The 13,081-nt window shown below is 46.4% G+C and overlaps 1 protein-coding gene across 6 annotated transcripts in view; it reads left to right on the top strand.

The window, feature by feature from the left end:
• Positions 1-13,081, top strand: part of ASAP2 (ArfGAP with SH3 domain, ankyrin repeat and PH domain 2) — a 156,903-nt gene that overhangs the window by 96,904 nt on the left and 46,918 nt on the right. For all 6 annotated transcript variants that reach the window (XM_060027128.1, XM_060027125.1, XM_060027124.1 and 3 more), the window contains 2 exons: positions 5,681-5,756; positions 6,029-6,115. In XM_060027128.1, the coding sequence (XP_059883111.1) occupies positions 5,681-5,756; positions 6,029-6,115 (163 nt within the window). The remainder of the gene's footprint in view (positions 1-5,680; positions 5,757-6,028; positions 6,116-13,081) is intronic.

Below are 13,081 nucleotides of genomic sequence, written 5' to 3'. Positions count from 1 at the left end.
AATAAATATACTAAAAACCACTGAACTGTACACTTTAAAAGGGTGGATTTTATGGTTTGAGTTCTATATCTCAAAAACTAAAAGTAATGTAAAAATCTACATTATCAAATATACTTATTTTTGCTTTTTTCGTAAAGTGGCAAACTAGTTTGATTCTCGGATGTTCTTTATTTGTTAAAAGAGAAATGAGATGGTGTTAATGCAGTGTCTTAAATTAACAGAATACTTTCATGTATTACTTATCATATAAAACAAATGACAGTACTGAGCAGAGGAGGCTGTGTGTGGAAGCGGAGGAGGACCTTGCAGGTCTGGGAGCCGCTCGTGTGCTCAACTTCACCGTGTCCGTCAGCCCTTCACAACCCGGGCCTCGCCTCCTGGCCTCGTTGTTGTCTTCCCCTGTCCTCATCCTGCTTCTCCTCCCTGACCCCCCACAACCCCCACCCCCACCCCCACCCCACCCCCCACCCCCCACCTGTAAACAGGCTGTGGGCTCATTCACTGCCTTTGTTGAGTGTGTGCCACGCCTCGGGCACTGTCTGAGACGCTGGAGGCAGAGTAATGTACACCTCAGGCACAGCTCCTGCTGGATCAGGTCAGGGAGTTGGACTTAGGCAAACACACTTCTAACTGCACATTTAACAAAGTGTTCTGAAGTACGGGAGTCTAAGAAGGAATAGAGTAGAATAGAAGAATATAATTCAGATTAAGGTTGAGGGCAGAGATGTTGTGTCTTTTTTCTGTGTCTTTTTTCGTTCCTTGCTGTGTGTTCCAGAAGCCAGAACACAGTACCTGGCCCACAGTGGGTGTTCAAATTCTTCTTGAATTCGTTGCAGGCCTCTTTGAGGGACATGTATTCATGTATTCTGAGGTCTGAAGGGTGATTGGGAGCCAGCAGGTAAGGAACGGGGGAAGAACATTCCAGGCAAAGTCAAGGTCTTGAGGCAGTAGGAAGGCCAGTGTGACCTAAGCATAGTGAAGGAAATGACGCTGCCTAGGAAAGCCTGGGGTGGGGACGGCTTGGAGGTCCAGTTAACGGCGTCCGATTCTTATCCCAGACGTAATGGGAAGCTCTCAAAGTTTCAAGCAGAGGATTCATTCAGCAAGTAGTGCTTGAGCTCCTACTGTGTGCCAGGTGGTGCAGCACGAAGGAAACCAGCCTCCTACCTGCATGGACCTTCAGGTGGGGTGGGGAGACCACAAGCGCACGGGCAGGTATGTGACAGAGATTCGGGGCCTGGCTGTGGCTGTGCAGAGGCAGCTGTGTGAAGAGAAGAGGGTGTGCTGGCTGGGGACGCCAAGGTAGCTCCTTCCGTTCCGTTTCTGTTCCAGCAGGTAACTGTGTGTGTTGAGAAGGACCCAGATGGGGACGAGCGGATATGCGACCACTTAGGGCCTGCAGGTTGCGTCCGAGGGCGCTCGGAGCCGCAGCGCCTGGGCGCAGACTGCGACAGTACAGGGAGGGGTGCAGAGTGACGGGGACATCTTTGAGGGTGTTACTGCCACACGCATCCACTTGCCTTTCCCCTTAATGGGCTGTGCCCCACGCTGATGCCCCCTTGTGCCTTCCCCAGCCTCTGTTCCTCCACGAGGCCCAGCTCAGGTGTACCTGGCTGCCTAGAAGTCATCAGCTCTCCCGCTTACCTGAACACTTCCCTTCCTTGTTACCACTGTGCTCTCTGCACATTCCCCTGACGGCACCTTTCATGTTGTCTCCCAGTGACCTGTGTGCTCTTTAAGGATGTCCTCCATGACATTTATTTTTTAACCTTTAGCGCGTTTACCTGGAATGATTTGTGGTGGTGAATTGCACTGAATCGGATGGAGCTGTGCTTTGGAATTCTTACTACGTCTCTGGCGACACTGCATTTCTAAAGCAGTGGAGGTCCAACAGCAAAGGAAGGTGTGCTGTGTGATTCAACCTGGGTTAACAAAAGAGCTCCAAGCGTGGAGCTTAGAAAATAGAAAGACCCCTAATTTGTAGAGTTTTTAAGATGAATTGTTTTACAGAGGCTCAAAATCCTGTGTGATTAACATATAAATTACTTCTTCAGTCTTACCCTAGTAACCTTATGTGAGGCTGGTTAGGAAGTGGGTTGTTTCCTTGCTGATACTTTATTTTTAAAAAGAAGTTATTCTGGGATTTCCTTTTTTTTCTTTATTTTGCCCAAACTAATCAGTTGGGTAGCAACAGACCACTTGTGGAAGATTGAACCAATTGGCCTTTTATGGGCATGAGCTCAGTAATCTTTAAAAATGATGACTCTTCCATTACTTCCTTTCTGGATGAGTGTGTGTGTGTGTGTGTGTGTGTGTGTGTGTGTGTGTGTGTGTGTGTACATACATACTGCACGCTCTTTAAAACATTTGGAAGGCTTTGACTTTTCAAATGCATATTTTGGGGCGTAAAATGTGGAGCCTGAGTGACTCAGCCATTGGACAGAGGAGCCCGTGGCCACACGTGTCTCTATCCTCCGGGCAGTTCCTTCGTGTCCCCATTGAACATTCCCGGTCTCCTCTACTCACCGGGGAGTACAGCTGTGCCCAGCGGGCAGAGGCAGCCTGCTCAGCTGAAGCTGCTGGTCTCTGCAGGTACCAAGAGGCCTCTTGGTGGAAACTAGATTCTGTGGAGCCATGTTCAGGCACTCACCCTTAGAACTGCTTAGACATTACTTTGCTTTTTACTCCTTTTTGCTTTTCTCTGGAAGCATTCTCGAAGAGTATGTTCTTTGTCTTTTATTTCATTTAAGGAAAGACTTAGCATCTCTAGTTCCTAGAAGAGCCTGGAAAACGTGTCTTACTAGCCTTTGCTGCTAAAGATTGAGGATCCTTTTCTCTAGTGTGAACCTAGAAATAGGGCAGTCTTTAAAACAGAAGTAAACAAAAATGGTCATGTTCTAAACGGTAGTGATGAGCGTTGAAGTGACTTGTTCTCTGTGCAGATACCTGCTGAGAACCACTGTGACCAGTTGCGGCTTGATGAACTTGGGTTGCAGATGCAACGAGACCCAGTCCGGTGCCCTGGACAAGCACACTCCAGTGGGGGGCGGGGGAGGGCAGAGGCTGCCGGCCGTGAGGCTGCAGTTGTGAAGGCTGGAGAAGGGAGAGTCCGCCCCACTTGTGGGCGCCTGAAGGTTGGATCTCAGTGGGTGTATTTTAAAGGCTGGCGAATTTGATCAGGTAGGCTAGAAAACGTTAGATAAAAAACGAAAGTCGACATTTGGTAATACCAATGGTAAATGTTGTTTTGACTGAAGCTTGGGAAAGTGTTAACAGGCTCAAGCTAAAAAAAATGTCTGGGGGTTTGTACTTAGGAATGTTGCAGTGACAGCAGTCAGCAAAGGGGCCCCTTTTTTTGAAGCTTTCCCTAAGGCCAGAGAAAGTATCCAAACATGCCTCAGTACGGACGGTACAGAAAGATAGGAGTTTTGAAAATCAGAGGGAGGAGGTTTTCTAGGTAGACGGTCGAGATTGGCTTTGCTTTTACAAGATGAATAAAACTGTATCGTTATTCCAAGTGTGACACTGTGCAGTGTCATGATGGAAACAGCGTCTGTGATGAGAAACACCTCTCCGAGCCCCTGACTCCACTGCGAGGTGCTCTCACTGTGGGGACAGTTGCCAGGCACAGAGATTCTGGAGCCGTGCACCCGCTCCCTTTCCCCGAGAGCAGGACCGTTTCTGTGCTGATCTCCTGTGATAATTTTCCTACTCCCTGAACTAGTGTGTGTTCAGCTTCTCTCTCTCCCTCTCCCCCTCCCTCCCAACCCCGCCTATTTTATAAGAATTTGAATTGATTAATAAAATAGTTATACAAAAAAAAATAGAGCTGAAACAGAACATAAGAACCGACTGAGTTCATGACAAGAGGAAAAAGCTCAGTTTCTCATTCTTGTGTTTATTCTTCCCAGTTTCCTTTTCAATTTAAAATTGCTGCTCTGTGTCGGCCATTGTGCTCAGAGTGGAAACACAGAGACGTATATGGCATGGCATTTCTGCCCTATCAGTGGAAACAGACCATGTGGAAAAGTCATTGTAACACGGACACAGTTGCTACACCAGAAGCGTATTTTACATTTAGAAAAAAATGAATTAGGCAAAATACAGGAATGAGAATGTAAAGTTAAAATTATGCATATATCTGAAGATTTTTAAGGTAAGAAATTCTAATAGCCCAGCCTCTGATTCCTAATAACTAGCTAGTAGTGGTTCGAAACCCACATCCTGTGTGTACGCTTTCCTCTTCCTTCCTCCTTGGAATTATTGTATTAAGTGTCATGCAGCATTGTTTTTACAACCCCTCCTGCTAATTGCATACTTGATATGGGAAATTCCCACAGGACCATTGCTGAGTTTAAAAGAAATAAACACATGAACCCCAGATCACTTTTTGAAGATAGTCTCCTTGGTACCCAGTAAACTGGCAGAAGTTAGAAATTCTCCTTCCTTTCCTCATTAATTTCTTCATTCAACAAATATTGTGTGCCTGAAATGTGTCAGGTTTTGTGGATACTGTGTCCTCAACCTCCCGGAACTTCAGATCTAATGGGGGAATTTTATTTTAAACAATTACACCAGCGAACACGTAATGGCAGTTGTGGTGAGTGTTTTGAAGCCAGAGACAGAATGCTCTGAGAGAATCTGGCAAGGAGACCTCTTTGAAGGGATGGGGGTTGTGGCATACCTCAAGGGTGAGGCCGTATCTAACTTAAAACTTGAAGAGTGAGTGGGAATGAACCAGGAGAAACAGAAGGTAGGCTGCAGGGAGAACTCTTCAGAGGAAGGAAACAGCAAGTGCAAAGGGCCTGAGGCAGGGAGGACTTGGCTCCGTAGAGGACTAGAGAGACGTGAATAAAGGGGCAAACGGTGTGGGTGGAAGCCTGGAGACATAGTTAGGGGCCAAGCCCACGGGCATTTTAGGCCTCCTTCCAGGTTTTGAACTCTCTCCTGAGCTCCCTGGGAAGCCTCTTCTTCCTCTCAAAAGGGTTCAGAGGCAGTGTGCTGCATGTCAGCCTGCTGTTGCTGCAGAAAAACTCGTCCAGCCTCTGTTGTACTTCCTGAATCACTGGTTAAAGGTGACTTCACAAGCACTGGGTTCTGAGCGTTAAAAATATAAAGTTCCTTTTGATATCCGATCTCAAGGTCTCCAACCACATCTCCCTGCTCTGCCCACGGGGCGTGGCCACTCACGTGCTTCAGGCTCAGCTCGCTTGCTTTTTTCTTGCATTCTTTCTCTTTTCCACTTAGTTGTTGCCTGTCAAGGAAAATATTTTAGCGTCTTATTCCGTGTTCACCCCATGCTTTCCTGGCCTCAGACTTTTCCGTTCCTGAACCGAAGCCTTTGCTGCCATTTGTCAGTAGAGTCCTGTTTCCCGTTATAAACTGAAAATTTAGGGCTCATTTTATATGGGTCAAGAAAAATCACAAATACGAGGCTTACTGCAGTGCCTTTTTTCTTAGCTTTGAGTGTTACTTTATTCTTGGTTTGCCTAATATTAGTTTTGAGTGTCACTTTATTCTTGGTTTGCCTAATATTTCAAGGTTTGGGTCCTAGTCTTTTCCCCCAGGAATTACACAGTGATCTCAGCCATTTCCTTTAAAGAAGTTTTTTCTCCATCTAACAAAATTGCTTTCTCTTTTATGAAACACAATCTATGTTTCTTGTTTTTTTTCCTCCTAGTTTTTTCCAGGATGGACTGAAAGCAGTTGAAAGCCTCAAACCTTCCATTGAAACACTTTCAACGGATCTTCACACAGTAAGTAGTTTCCCTCCCACGTGAGTGTTGAAAGGGTTTTTATGCAACAAACACTTGGATTTAAATGTTGCTTCCGTGCTTTCGTGTCTGCGTGCTGTGCCACCTAGAAAGTGACAGCCCTGGAGCGCACGCGGAGTGTGGAGAATGGGGTTCCCAATCCGTCCTCGGTCTTGGTTGGGAGAAGGTTGCGTTTATGGAGAAATGCCCCGCGAACTGCACCATCTCACTGTACCTCAGCTGTACTTTTCTCTGCTTTGTTTTGTTTTTTAAAGATCAAACAGGCCCAGGATGAAGAGAGAAGGCAGTTGATACAGCTTCGAGATATTTTGAAGTCAGCATTACAGGTTGAACAGAAAGAGGTGAGGGGATTTAATTTTGAAAGATTGCTATTTTATGTTTTCATCCCTCAGTCTCGGGGGCTTCGGGACTGAGGAGGTGAGATCCAGGTCTCTGGGTGCTCAGTTCACTGTGGGGCTGTATCGGGCAACATGCAAACACGTAGTTTGTTCTTTAAGTTGGTTTTATAAAGCCATCTTTTTAAAAATATGCTTATTTCATGGGGAAGCATTACCGTAGGCCTGGCCTTAATGGCAGTATTTAAACCTCTTCTGCTCCGTCCGTTGCTGGATGAGTAGCTCTTAGGGTCTCCGTCACATAGACACTCGCTATTCATGCCGTTGGTTCTCTCCCTGGAGCTCTGTGGTTTCCCTGCCCACAGATATACATGGACTTTGCCTGTGTGGCATCAGCGGGTGACTGGTGACCATCTGAATCTTCCAGCCTGGAGATTATGTTCCGTAAAATGGGAGGGGCTTGATTTTCTTGGGGCTGCTTTCTGATGGGCAGAAACTTTCGTTTTCTCGCGTCATCTCTTTCACACAATCACTTCTCTGCGGGCCAGCACATTCGCAGTGATGATGTGTATTTGGGGGTCTTGTTAGAAAACCATTAAAAAGTAAATTTTGAGGTAATTGCATATGTTTGCTACAGTGTGGGTATTATAATGTGAAATTTAACATAAATCCACTTCCTTGTCAATAAAGGAGTGTGTTTACGTGTATAGCTAGTAGATTTTAGATCAATACCTCTATTAAACTACTTACCAGAGCATAAAGTTCCCTGTTGGCAGTTTGGCATGCTCTATTTTGTCTTAAGTTCTTGTACTATAACTGAATATTGTTGTTTTTCTCCCAAATGCATTTACCTTTTGTGACCGAAGTCTAGGAGAGTAAGTAGTTCAGTATTTTAATAAATTATAGAACTTTGCATGCTTTTTTCATGAACTTCAAAAAATAGATATTTCCTCCGTGTATATACTAATAGCTAGTAGCATTTTTTATTTTTACTTTTCTTCTTTCAGTAGCTGTGGGCTTTATTAAAGACTAAAGAATTTGAACGCATAAATGTTAGCGAAATGGAAATTTTCCAAGTTTACAGTTTAGCCTTTGGTGTCACTCCATTGTGAAAGTGAAGCTGCTCACCTCCCCCCACTTCCGCTGCGTCGCTGAATTCTGCCTGTCCTTCTGATGTACCTTAATCCCTCCCTCTGGAGGGCTGCCTCTGCCCCCCGCCCCCGCAGTGATCTGTATCGCGCATTTTGTTTGAGAGAGTTTTTTTCAGTGGCAGCATATATCTTTGGGGGCTGGATGGCCATGTGCTCAAGCGCACAGGTGCTTTTCCTCCAGCTGGACCTCGAGCAGACTGAGGCTTCCCTCCTGCCTCCTGTGCCCATCTGGCCGTCACGTCATAGCACCATATTGCTCATTTCATCGGTTCTTGGTAAACAGGGGTCAGCTAAGTGAGAGACTGGCCCACTGAGGCCCCATAGAGTGCTGGAAATTACCCACAGCATGGTGACTTCCTCCCCGTCTAGAGAATCTAGGTCCTGACACTTTGATATTCCTAAACATGGAATATAAACAGAAAAAGAAAAAAAGAACTTGGAGTATGGAGAATACAGTGGCCTGATTGTAACAGGAGCCAGGGTGCCGTCGAGCACTGGAGAGCTGGTGGGAATGGTTGGGAGCAAGAAGGATCCGAAAAGGAGGATCCAACCTGTGAAGCAAAGCTCGGGTTTGAAATACAGGAGAGCAGGTGGTGGAGTCCAGGAGGCCTCTGGGCACAGAGCAAGGGCCATGTTTGCTTTGGCTGTGCAGGAGGACGAGGTTTGGGGAAACTGGCTGTTGTCAGAAAGCCGGTTATTTACAGCTCTGCAGAAAAGTGTAACAGAGGTACCAGCACAGACCAGACGTCTTTGACAGTTTGTTGTTTCCGTGTTTTTTGTTGACCAGCCGTTCTGCCCCAGATGCACAGCGGGGTCAAATGGACCTTCTTTACTGCTCTCCTCTGGCTTTATGCCCAAAGATCGAACCCACCAATCTCCTGGCTGTGAATGTCTTGTCTGTTCTGTGTATCACATTCTGCGTTGCTTTTTGATGATGGTATTCCCTAAATTGGACAGTCTGTGAACGCAATTGCAAGTAATAAGCAAATACGGATACGTTAAATTTTTTTCTATTTTAAAGTAATTTTTATAATTGGGGTCCCTCCAATTACAGGAATCGAACATTTGGGCGTTACTGTTTTTTAGCTCTCATCCGTTGTTTTTGGATTCTCTTCTGTGAGGCAGAAAAATGAAGGTATTGATGGATTTTTTTCAGTGTTATAAAAACTCTAATTCTACATAATTATAGTTCATAAAAATTAGGTAACGTGCCCCAAGGAGACGGCAGTGATGGTTGGTAGGAGTTAACTCTCCTAGTTCATTCCTGTGAACCTTAAGCGTCAATCGTTTGGTCTAAGTGGAGGACATGGCCGTCACCTACAGGGGCTTTGGGCTGCTTCTGTGTCACCCGTGGCTGTACTTTGGAGAAAAGACTGTGCCGTCACAATCCCAGCACCCCCACACCTCGAAACCAGCGGCATTCCTATTCTGTTCCTGATATTTCTGTTCCCTGTAAATAGGATGCTACAGTTTGACTTTTCCATTATTTTATTATGAAACTGTTCAGACTTAGAAGTTGAAAAACTGTACAGTGAACACCTATATATGCATCATGTTTTAACATTTGGAAAATACCCCTTCTACAAAGTTAAAACTCTTCAACACTGCCAATCTTTGCATGAACTTCCTCCCTGTGTGCCTTACCTTCTCCCGCCTTCCCCATCCCACAAATGTCCATTTCAGCTGCGTTCTGCTGGGATAGGCCCCGCTGGGGTGCTGGAGGATTCTCTGCTATTTGTTGAGAACCCAGACGTGTGCTGTGCTGGGGAGGACTCAGGTTCGGGGGGATGGTCTTGGTAGGTCTAAGCGCTGAAACCACAGTGATTTTTCCACTTTGGAGATCTCTCTTTGTGCCAGTTTTTAAAGTGTCCCTGTCTGGTAGGATGTGGTCGAATAGTATGTGCTGTCCAAGGAGCAGAGGTCCATGACAGCCATGATTTTCTTCCAACTCCGGCCTTTTGGTCTGGGGTTGCATATCTTAATCATGCTCAAATCTGGCCTTAATCAGTACCCTCTGGCTAGGTGTCCACTTCCCACCCGTCCTGCCAGCCTGCTGGGTAGCCTAGAGCTGGCCTTGAGTGCTGACTCCAGGCAAGACTTGGCACATTCGACTGCCATTTCCTCAGCAGTTACTCTAAGCAGGAGCTGCACAGACACACACCGGAGTAGGCTAGATACGGTTCTTCCCTCTTAAAGGGCTCACAGTCTGGGGTGGGGACAGAAAAGGAGTTGAGCGCAGTGTGATGAGAGCTCTACTGGAGGTCACCTCCAAGGAAGGTGTCACCCCAGTGTGGGGTGGGCAGGTGTGTGTCAGGAAGGAGGGTTTGGAGGATGATTCAGAGTTAGGAGAGGCCCAGCAGGTGAGACAGGTGGGCCAGCTTCTGACCAGGACAGAAAGCTCGCCTGGTAGCCGGCTGTCCAGCAGCACATACCGTTTGAACCCTAGGTCTTCCACTTCCTGCCAGGGTGGCCTCGAGCAAGTTACTTGACTTCTCCACGCCTCGGTCGCTTCACCTGTAAAACAGGAGTGATGTTGCCTACGCGAGAGCTGTTATGAGATCTAAGGGACAAGTTCTGTAAAGCACTTACACATTGTCTTGATAAACGGATACTGGTTCGTTCATTCATTCCACAAATGCTGGGCTCCTGATGCCGACGAGACAGGAGTGAACAGAAAAGACCCGATTCCTTCCCCCGGCCTTGGTAGTTGAACAGTGGTGGGTGGCAGTGGTGGTATCTCTGAGGGGTCCTTCTGCCCACTTGACCCTCCTCCGTTGGCTGGTCATCTGGCACCTTGTCTTCGTGACTCTGGCCCCGACCTTTGCCCCCTCTGCACTCTGACTCACACTCCAGTCTAGGCTGATGCCCTTGCTCCCGACCCCGGCCTGTCAGGTGCCCCCGACTGCCCCACTCCCCCATTCCCAAGCCTTCATCATCACTCCCCCTGTCCTCTCCCCTGCTCTCTGTTGTCATGGCGTCTCCTGCTTGCTTCACTTCTCAGGTGTTTCCAGGCACGTGATAAGCGTGACCAGTAATCAGTCCTTAGTACAACAGCATGGCTGGGCAGGTAGTATTAGCCTGCATTTACCACTCGAGTCTGAGAGGAGAAATGCATTTGCTGGAGTTTGGGGGCCAGGGTTTGAGCCCTGGTCTGTTCTCTGTCAGCTATATTATGTGACTTTAATAGCTTGTGTCAGAATCTTTTAAAAAGCTACCCAGAGGGGCTTCCCTGGTGGTCCAGTGGTTAGGACTTGGCACTTTCACTGCCGGGGCCCACGGTTGGGGAACTTAGATCCCTCAAGCCATGCAGTGTGGCCAAAAAAAAAAAAAGCTACCCAGAAATAATGGGGAATAGGTGGTAAGAGATGTTAGAACACTGTTCTTTGACCACAGCTTAGTGCTTGCTTAGCAGAGCCCCCAGTTCCCGGTGCATACACACACACACACACACACACACACACACACACACACACACACACACACACACACACACACGTCCATGGACACACCTGACACGCCTTGGGAAAATGGGCAGCGATTGGACATCACAGCCCTCCCTTGGCAGAGAAACTTTAAGCTTCGTGAGGTGACTCCTCGGCAATCTGTTCATCACGAGAATTGACCGAACACAGACTTTCTGAGAGGTGGACAGGTGAATTGAAAAAGTGTGTGTGATGTTCTAGAGTCTTAGGGAGCTCGGGGATACTTCTGATGTTATGAGTAGACGTGTGTGTGTGCGCGCGCATATATGTGTATATAAAGTATGCAGTATCGCCCTTCCCCGGCCCCACGCCCTGTTCCTGAAGATTTCAGATATTGAGTCTACCGCTCATCTGGGCGGTTTCTGCTTCAGCAGGACCCAGTGGCTAACACTTCATAAGGCCACACAAAACTTAAGATCATGGGCAGTGCCTGGGATCTGAGAACTTGTCTGGATGTCATAGAACAGAGGATTTGTGGATACTGATAGAGTTTTATGAGAGCTTTCTGAAGGTCCATAAAATGCCTACTTATGTGCTTCAGACATATAACAGCCTCCACGTGGAGGCTCACTCAGTCGAGTCTTAGGGTGTCCTTGGCTGTCCTGGAGAAGCGCAGAATACGTGGGAGAGTCTCCAAGAATCCGGGCAACGTGGATGCCCCGGCCAGTTGCCTGCTGTATTGTTAGATGATGGCTCTCCTCGGAAAGAGAGGCTCTTTTCCCTTGAACTGTATTCCATTCAGTTGAAATCTCAGTATGTGAAAGGGCCGACTTCATTTGTCACCCCTTCCCTTGGTCAAGTGTTGTATGAAACACTTGTATAAACAGGTGAAGAAAGGCTATTTTTGTTGGGTCACGTAGAAGTCACCTGGAAGATGCTGAAATAATTAGTTCTAAAGCAGGTTCAATTTTATGTTACACAGATTATATTCCTTACAAATTTTAAATTTCATAGTTTCAGATTTGCTTGCATTTTAAAATTGATTCAAGAAATGCCTTGTCTAAAGAATAAAACAGTGATTTCATTCCTGACCTCTGGCATAGGGTCTGACTCTGTTGAAAAGAAGAATGTCCTTTATCCTGTTCATAAGACCTGTGAAGAGTTCTGATTAATACGCTTGGCATGAACACTTTTAGCAGTGTTGCCACATGGTTTCATCACTTATTTTGTGCAGGATTTTTTTTTCTCCCCAAATCAATACACGTATTTCTTGGTTGTGACATTTAGTCTTCTGACAGGTTCATTTTTAGTCTTTCACAGAGATTCAGATAGGTGAACAGTATTTCTCCATTTCCCCTCCGCTGCATACATTTCCAGTGATGTTTAAAGCTGGGTTTGCTCTAATGTCTAGTGCTAGTATATACCGCCCCTTTGAGAGAATGTAGAAACTGGGACCGTCCTTATCCGATGAATGAGCTGTTTGCCCTAGTTGTTTAGAGGCATGACCTCCCTGTGGAAAAGGACATTTGTCCTGTTAGGAGGTCTGCTTGTTCAGGGTCTGTTGTCAGTTCAGTAATGGAATACTTGAGCACACTATTGATTTCTCAGATGAAGGTTTTTTGTTTTCTAATTTTTTTGCTGAGTTATCCCATATATATTTCAGAGTTTAAAAAGTCAGTGCTAGGCAGGCCATGTTCATGGATTGGAAAACTTAATATTGTTAGGTTGGCAATACTTCCCAAACTGATGTACAGATTCAGTGTGATCCCCATCAAAATAAAATCCTAGCTGCCTATTTGCAGAAATGGACAGGCTGATTTTAAAATTCGTACGGAAATGCAAGGGACCCAGAAGAGCCAAAGCAATCTTGAAAAGGAAGAACAAAGTTGGAGGACTCATTCTTTCTGATTTCAGAACTTTCCACAAAGCTATAATAATCAAGATGGTGTGGCACTGGCATGAGGATGAGCATATAGATCAATGAAATAGAATTGAACCCTTACATTTATGGTCAGTTGATTTTCAACAAAGGTGTTAAGACAATTCAATGAGGAAAGAACCGTCTTTTCAGTAAATGATGCTGGGACAGTTGGATAGCCAAAGCAAAGGAATGCATTTAGACCCCTGCCTCACACCATAATAAAAGATTAATTCAAGGCGGGTCAAAGACCTAAATGTAAGAGCTACAACTATAAAACCTGGAAGAGGGCTTCCCTGGTGGCGCAGTGGTTGAGAATCTGCCTGCCAATGCAGGGGACACGGGTTCGAGCCCTGGTCTGGGAAGATCCCACATGCCGCGGAGCAACTGGGCCCGTGAGCCACAACTACTGAGCCTGCGCGTCTGGAGCCTGTGCTCCGCAACAAGAGAGGCCGCGACAGTGAGAGGCCCGCGCACCGCG

Source organism: Delphinus delphis, chromosome 12, assembly GCF_949987515.2.
Source record: "Delphinus delphis chromosome 12, mDelDel1.2, whole genome shotgun sequence".
NCBI classification, from domain to species: Eukaryota; Metazoa; Chordata; class Mammalia; order Artiodactyla; family Delphinidae; genus Delphinus; species Delphinus delphis.
Note: the sequence above shows the minus strand (reverse complement) of the source record. Positions and strands in the feature narration are given on the sequence as shown.